The sequence below is a fragment of the Austrofundulus limnaeus genome, unplaced genomic scaffold (assembly GCF_001266775.1).
Source record: "Austrofundulus limnaeus strain Quisiro unplaced genomic scaffold, Austrofundulus_limnaeus-1.0 Scaffold323, whole genome shotgun sequence".
Taxonomy (NCBI): domain Eukaryota; kingdom Metazoa; phylum Chordata; class Actinopteri; order Cyprinodontiformes; family Rivulidae; genus Austrofundulus; species Austrofundulus limnaeus.
The window spans coordinates 46,664-55,394 of record NW_013952725.1 but is presented as its reverse complement, the minus strand read 5'-3'; the positions used below and the strand labels follow the sequence as shown (position 1 = coordinate 55,394).

At 36.9% G+C, this 8,731-nt stretch overlaps 1 protein-coding gene across 1 annotated transcript in view; it reads right to left on the bottom strand.

Moving 5' to 3' along the window:
• LOC106527423 (sodium/potassium/calcium exchanger 1) overlaps positions 1 to 8,731 on the bottom strand; it is a gene marked incomplete at both ends in the record, with an annotated part of 18,132 nt that overhangs the window by 1,980 nt on the left and 7,421 nt on the right. Inside the window, 4 exon segments of the mRNA XM_014022305.1 lie at positions 203 to 253; positions 976 to 1,029; positions 4,531 to 4,639; positions 5,416 to 5,562. Coding sequence (XP_013877759.1) covers positions 203 to 253; positions 976 to 1,029; positions 4,531 to 4,639; positions 5,416 to 5,562 — 361 coding nt within the window.

The window sequence follows — 8,731 nt, the reverse complement described above, 5'->3', positions numbered from 1 at the left end:
AAAACAAATCTAAAAACAAACACAAAATCAACAAAAACAAATCTAAAAACAAACACAAAATCAACAAAAACAAATCTAAAAACAAACACAAAATCAACAAAACCAAATCTAAAAACAAAAAAAAAATCAACAAAACAAAATCTAAAAACAAAATCAATAAAACCAAATCTAAAGACAAAGACAGCACCTTCTTACGGCTCACCTTTTCTCTGTACAAGCCCCTCCCCTCTTACATCACCATTGAAGGATGTTTCTGATTGGCAGAAAGGCAAAACCGAGAATATTAAATTGATCAACCAAATTAACACATATAACTCATTTAACTCTTTACTGTGAGTTAAACACATTAAACAGACTGATGAAAGCTGATTTATTTCATTTATCTTTGCAGCGTTTAAACAGCTATTCATCAAAGATCTTCTGTTCCTACCAAGATGAACCAGAACATTATATCTACTTGTTTCCAGGCTGCTAAAAGCCTAACTGACCTACTGCCTCGCAGCGTAGACTGACACTAAAACTTACAATTTATTTCACACATAAACAAAAAGCTGACAATGGAAGCAAAAACCCACATTAAGTGAGAATAAACAAAGAGGAGGACATGGCACAGGGCACAGCAACAGTGGACTGAAAAATGAGCTGCAGTAAGATGATAAAGACAGGCAGTGATGAAAAGAGTGGCTGCAGCTGTGGCCGACTGGTGGAAGAAGTGGCTGTGTGGCACAAAGACCAATCAAATTGAAACACAAGGGAAATAACTAAACAAGTATCACAAAACAACAAACAAACAAGATAAAAATAAAGGGGAAAAAAACTAAAAACCACAAAAAAAAAAAGAACTGCCAAAACCCCAGATCCTGTTATTGTGCTCATTCAAGATTGGTCGTAAAGAATTTAAAATAATAACACGACAAAAAGCACCCAACACGTGACAAGACGAGGAACAGCCAGGTGACAGCTTCCTGCTCTTACCTTCTCTCGCCCTCTTTGGCCGGGCGGTTTTAACGGCCCCCCTAAGGCCTGCTTCTAGGATGGAGAGCACAAGTAGAAATTTAACTCCTGGGCTCTCAGAGGTGTTTCAACAGATAACAGACACCAAGCAAACGTTTATCATAGCTTCACACAAACAACAAACATTCCTCTAAAAATATCAGCTTATCTAAATTTGACTACGTTAAACTTTTTTTTTTATTATTATTCTATCTGCTGCATCCAGCCAGTATTTGTTTGTATGGCTCTTGAATGAAGAAGTAGGTGATAAAATTGGCCCAGTATGAAATAACGTCAAACGAGTTTGACTGAACATCTGCCCACACTTATCTGATGTAACAACCGCACACAGGTGTTGGAGTAAAACATAGAAATGTGTAAAATAAAGCTTTTCATTTAACAAAACTTACAGTTTGTCAGGATCTGACTCCAAGTGATAGAATATTAACATTTTTTTCTAAATAAACATGAGTTGATTAAAGTGTGAAAGGAAGTTAAATCTTAAGCATTACATTTTCATAAAAAAAAACCTTTATTACAAACCTTTTAATGCTCAACAGTTCACTGTAGGTAAAATCATAACAGGAATATACAGATTTTTTAACAATATAAAAGAACCCATTTATAATAAAGGCCAAGCATTCAAGGCCAAATGCAGATCGCCCGCTAGTTTGACTAAAGTGAACTCAGCTCCAACCGTGGAACCCATTCCTGCGTCAGGTCTACAGCTCTACTGGTAGTTACCGTATTTATTCATGTATAATACCAACCCCACCTTTTTTTAGCTTAAAAAACATAAAAAGTGAAATCCTCGAGCTACCTCTAATTTCATTCAGATTTCCAGATTTTTCAGCCTTTGCAGTCTTTATACATATCTGTAAAATGATCATTTGACTGTTAATTTTATTTTTACAACATATGCACTAAATATATTTTGACAACAAATGTATATCAGCAAACTCTATGATTTGGAGCTTTGTAGCAGCGTCATATGAATGTTGGCATTTTATATACTGTCCACCAGCGGGTGCCAACACAAAACTAAGAGACCTCATGAGATTTGGGCCATCTTTTGGTGGAAAAAAAAAAAAGATTACTGTACTTCAGTAATGCCCCCACTATAGTGCCTCCTCAGGTGGGGAAACCTTTTTTGGGCAAACCAACTTTTGCTCAACACCAGCCATTACAGACGAACGTGTGTTTGTTGYTCCAGGTGCGGCCCGGTCGCACACTAATGTCGTTAAGTTCATTATCATTACTTAGCTGCAGCACTGCTGTTTTCTTTTACATCATGTCACCTGCCTGGGTCTGTTACTACCTCACTCAGAGGCACAGAGTGTCAGAGATAAGCTCGCTTCAACCCTTTTCTACGACTCGGGTCAAATTTTCAGACTCAGGCATTTTGTGAATTTTGTGAAAATACATTAACAAAAAAATGATACAAGTATAGTACTACCCATTATTATACTTGCATAAATACGGTACTTTAATCAGCTTTAGCTGAAGATGTATTTTAGTTACCTTCATGTGAAAATATCAACTATATCTCTCTTAATGCCTGAGTTATGGCTATTACTGTGTTTTGAAGGGTTGGCAGGCTGTGGCAGCCATCTTGGATTTGATTGACTGCAAAAGGTAATCACTTCTAGACAAATACCCATTCACTTTGGCCTGTGAAGTACAACAAAATCCTCCTCACTGTTCTTGAGATGTAGTGGGAACAGACACACACGGAGGCGATTACGGTAGGCGATAGCTACAAAAAGCATCTGCAGCACACTGTTCTGCTGATGATCATCTGGCTGAAGCTGTTAGAAAATACAGCCATCTTTACAACTGTTCCAGCAAAACCTATAAAGATAGTCAAATAAAACATATAAGGATGGGAGGTGGAAGGATTTAGGGACACCTTCACACACGTGGCTGTCTCTTCATGACAGATTTTCAAAATAGTTCTTCTTCCTGTTTAGCCATACCAGATCTCCCAACTCCTTCATTAATGACTAAAAACAAACATCTACTTTACCAACCATGCTCTCGCTGTGTTGTTTCTGTGGGAGTGGGCAGTGGGAGGGGCTCACCAGGACATCTCTTTAAAACAGAAAATGCCCATGCAAGAACAAAGAACACCTCAGAACAACAGTGAGAACTGATGAAGTATGAAGCAGCCTGAATCACCTCCTCAAAACGTGTACTTCATGTTTCCTCTCTCTCATTGCTCTGTCTTCCAGTTCCTTGCTGCTACTTGCTTAGAAAAGACAGTAAACGACAAAACTAATATTGTCGTTTGCTGCCTTGCCAGCACTTTTGCTTTTTTTTCCTCGTAATCTCACCATCATCTGCCTCTTCTCCTGTTTCTTCATTTTTTGACAGAAAATGTATCATTATTGTCTGTTAACTATGAGCCCCGCAGAAAGAGTTCTTTAATCAATACTGATAGGACAAACTGATGAAGTGAAAACCAGAAGCCTCTGCAGCAGAACCACCCTGCTTTGGTTTAACACCAGTTAAACACATTAACATCCTAATTACTAGGAGACTAAATGTTTTCCGGTTCATATTTCACTGCAGAGATCCCCTGCATGGAGCCAGACTCAGCTGGCTCCTCTGAGGTACAAACTTTGGTCTGCGAGCACGCCGGCTCTGATCCAGCTTTTATTAGCCTGCATTGAAAGCTGATTAAGGATCAGCGGTGGTCAAGTGCTGTGAGAGCAGGGAACAGCGGTGCGACGAGTTCGAGGACAGACTGAAGGTCACGCTGATTTACAGAACAGAATTATTAAATTAAAAACTGATTAAGATTTACCTTTTTAAGATTTTCTTTCCTTTGTGCAAACAAAACACATTTTAATCAAAGTAACAGATAAAAAAGGGCTGAATTGTTTCTGATTTGTCTTTTTATTTGGTCATTTTTAATAAATCCAAACTGTAGTTTTCCCTTAAATCCTCCCAGAGGTCTATAAAAACTAACGAAAACTAATAAAATCTTTGAATTTGTCCAGATTGCACTGTATGGAGCTAAAATAGAAGTTTTGGTTTTGATTTGTTTTAGAGGTTTTAGTAGCCTACAAAGATTTTTAAACAAACTGGTACTAAATAAATTAATGTAACTTAGTGGAAAAGGAAAAAGTCATTCATTTTAAAGGGGGGGGGGGGGGGGGTATGTTTTGTCCAGGCACATAGCTAAATTCTTTACCATGATTAAGTAACTCTGTCACTTTCAATTGTTATAAAAAAGCTGTTAATATCAAACATAAATTTGATTTTGCATCATAGTCTCTCTAACCATGAAATTGTCCTCTGTCTCTTTAAGAACCTTCTACTGCTTCAGACACTCCCACTTCAGCACATCTTCACAACAGGGAGGGGCTTTGTGTAAATAGGTGGAGCTTTGTTCCAGCTAGCATTTAGTTAGCTCCACATGGCTACCACAGGAGATTCAAGAATTTCTCAAACATGCGTGAATGAGTCAAAGCACCAGTCTGGTACGTTTCTGATAAGCTAACATTGTAACATGCAGAATCGTCTGTCACATACCTTCTCCCAGAGGATCCAGGGTGTGGATCATCAGCTGGAAGATGGTGCTCCGCAGTGAGGTGTTGTGGAGCGAAGCTGAGCTGCCGCCTCGCTGCAAGACGGGACGAACCTGCAGACCAGTCTGGAGGTTAGAGAGACGTGATGGAAGCTAGCAGGTTTTAACAGAGATAACGTTGGTGGGACAGTGGTTAGCGCTGTCATCTCACAGCGAGACGGCTGCAGTTTCACCTCCCAGCCTTTCTGTGTGGGGTTTACGTGTTCTCTCCATGCATGTGTAACCCACGCATGCATGTACTGTATTCTCCCACAGGCCAAAAACATGCATGATAATTGGTGACTGTTTGACCCTTGGTGTTGGGTCTGTGTGGCCTGTGGTGGACTTTAATAATAATAATAATAATTATAATGTTTATTCATTTAATTAAAAACAACAAATTCAATATAATTAAAATACAAATCATAAATAAATGAAAGGTAGCAGATGAAGACAAAATCTTTTAATATCTGCCCCTTTTGTCTCAAATAAAATCAATCAAAAATAAACTTCAAATGTCAATAACAAAACTAAATAAATAAATAAAAAAGAAAAAAACGAAAAGAAAAAACAATAAAGGTTTGACTCCATCTTGAACACAAATCATATGTTATATTGTTACATACTGTATTTCTGTAACAAATTTACCTTTAACATTCTCTTAACAATACATATTGATCTGGCATTTTAGGGGACTTTAGGGGGACATTGCCTCTCACACAGAAACAAATAGACAAAAACATAAAATCTCATTGCCTAAAGGAATTGAGATTAAAAAAAAACTGAAACCTTTAAGTTTTAAATGAGCAGCGTATACAATGTGATTCTAAATATGAGAGCTGTTTTCATACCCGCAGCTGGGATTTGTCCTCCTGTTTATCCGGTTGCAGATTGTTGTGCTGAGGGCTGCCAGGAGGCACTGCAGCTTCAGGTTTAGGTTTGGTCTCAGGTTTTTGGGGAGCAGCAGGAGCGGCAGGGGACGGTGCAGCCTCACTCTCCTGTAAAGTCAGAAACAGTTTTAAGATATGTAAATTAAGTGTTAACGTGTACAATGACTTGTTTGAAATCATAATATTGTTCATAGATCTGTGTGAGGAACATTTCTCTTCCATCAGAATCAGTCGTAGTTATTTTAATTTAATTTAAAATATGTGTATGTGACCAGAGGGCTGTGTGAAGGCACAACAAAAGCTAAAGCAGAAGGATCAATAAGTAGAATAATAAACTAAATCATAGATCAAATTACAGAAAGAGGTTTGAACCCCAATTAAGACTGGGAAAATCCAAATGTTGAATTGGGTTGAGTACTATTTTCTTTCTAAAAGTAGCATAATGCTGTGCTCAAAGCTGATGAAAAGCTGGGACATTTGAGCCTTACCAGATTCACTGGGTTATTGGGAGATGACATTTCTCACTTGGCACAATAGTTCATAAACCTTACAGTATTAAAACACATACATTTACATTGATATTACTGGGATCCAACAATGTTACATTTTGAGGACTGTGAGGCTGAAATAAACTATCTAAAATAAGTAGGTTGAAAAGACACCAATAAAAAGTATATATATAATTGGAAAAATGCATTTTCCTGATAGTTTTTCATTAAAAAACATACCCATTTAGAAATGATTATTTCAGCTGTGCAGTCAACAGAATTAACATTTTTGTCTTGTGGAAAAACTACCATAAAGATATCACTTGTGTTTTTTACATGGTTTATAAGTGAAATTTTTTTTTAGTTTCTTGCTTATATTTCTGTATTTTCATGTCTAATATTTCTGTTTTGTATTCATCTTCATCTGCTGTATAGCGTTAACAGAGCGTGAGTGCTTTTGTGCGAGCTCACTTGAATCTTGTTGCGCACGCTCCAACCTTTTTGAGACTAATTTATCTCCATAGAGCTATAACTAAAGATTGATATGATCTTTTTATAACATTATTTTTAGCTGATTCTGTGTGCTGCTTGTTGTCAAGGCAAGAGGACACATGAAACAGGAAGCCCCAACATGTTGATTTTTAAGCATTTGTTTACAAAATTAATGTCTAGCAGAACACCTGAGGTGTGAGACAGATCCAGTGTGGTCCTCCACTTGTGACATCACACATATCATTTACACACATTATGCACCGCTCTCTCAAATGATCGGACAATCGGTGTGGATTCTGTAAAACCTGGCACTCCGCACACGTAGAGCAGGCACTGTGCCTATGGCATCAAATGTCCAGGGGACAACAAAAATATCATAAAACTCCTCATAACAACATAAGTTATGTTTAGCTGGCCTGTAAGCATTAAAAAACTAACATATTTTCTCAAGAAAAAAGGGGAACCTAAGCTCCTGTCTCTGATGTACTCCATTCTGCGTACAAGAGTTTGTACGTGCAAAAACCTACTGCTCTGCAGTGGACCAACCACTGATGTGTTCTTGGGTCCACAGGTCAGGAGAGTTGTTAATCTAATGTGAGCTAAGGGGTTTTAAACCAGATTAAAATAAATGTTTTATTGCTTTTTAGATTTTGCTTCAGGCTCTGTTTCAAACCTGACTGATTTGAAGATGGTACTGTTTCACTGAGATGGTTCTTCCAACGTAACATTTTGTGAATCCATGATATCCAGTGTACCGGTAGCTATGTTTTCAAAATCTGTCTGAGTCTCCAGTGTTAGCTTCTAGTTGTATGAAATTAACTTTAATAATGAAATACATTAATTCATTGTGAAGACATTAAAAGTAATTTGGCTTGATGTCAGTGGTGCCTGCAGAAATTTTTTTCAGGGGGGCATGGTGGGTGGGGAGCACTGAAAAACCAGCGGTGGCACACCAAAACTAATATCTATAACAAAAATTTTATGATATGGTTGTAAAAATGACCATTTGAAAGCTATGGCAATATAAAATCTACAGATTTGCCAACAGATGTTCAATTTGTAATTTTATGTATAATTTTACTGATTTTGTGACGTTCAGAGACAAAAAAAAACTATCTGCACTTCCACAACAGTCCATTTCTAACTTGTTCTGTATCTTTACACATGGAGACCCATGAATTTTCCTTACATTGTTACATATATCAGTAGCATCAGAAGTATTTGTAATTTTGAGGGGACCCACTTGTCGGGGGTCTGGGGGTCCTCCCACTGTAAAAAATGAAATGTTGGATTTACTTAACCATGTTATGTGACCTGGTTCCACTTAACTGAGTTGAGTAAATTCAAAGCAATATACCAGTTTTTTTAACAAAGAACATGAGCATGTTGCTTTGAATTTACTCAACTCAGTTAAGTGGAACCAGGTCACATAACATGATTAAGTAAATCCAACATTTCATTTTAGAGTGCAGGAAATTTTGAAAGAAGTATATGCCATTTCCTGCATTCTGATATATTTTAACAGGTCGTTAAACAGACTTTTACCTATAGGAAAACACTTAATGTGAGTATTTTACAGGCCAAGTGGAATAAATTTATTTGTTAAGCAAGGGAAACACTGATTTTATGGTAAATGTGGGGGTTCAAATTAATTCAATTTTAAACGTGATGGGGAAACTTCCCTTCACAAATGATTGCTGTGATGTCTGTCATTTTATTTAAAAATGTCAATACATATATTTTAAAGACAAAATTTTAAAGCCATCACCTCTTCTTTGTATGTTAAAAGTTTTATTTGCTTGTTGATGTTTACTTTTGTGAAGAAAAAACTGGAAATAAAGACTAAAACAAGCACAATTACAAACTACATCTACTGTAGTATTAACCCAAACCCTTCACAGTGGAGCTGGCACACATACGTCGTGGCCAACTGATCCAATCATTTTAAACTTCAACAGAGGCCACACCTCCAGCAAGAATTGCTTCTCTGTAGTTATTTTCTTTTTATGTCATATTAGTTTTAATAAAATATGATTTTGGTCTGTGACAGAAAACTGGAGTACCTGGAGAAAACCCACTCCTTCACTGGGAGAGCATGTAAACACAAGTTGATCTAGCAACCTTCTTCCTTAGAGGTAATATGTTGCTCTACCAACTTTTCCACTGAATTGCCTAATTTTATATTTTTTATATAATTATTTAAATTATTTAATTAATATTTAATCAAAAAATATCTATAAATATAACCTCCTGAGAACGTCCATCTTTATTTGAGAACATTGGTTTTAGACTGGTTG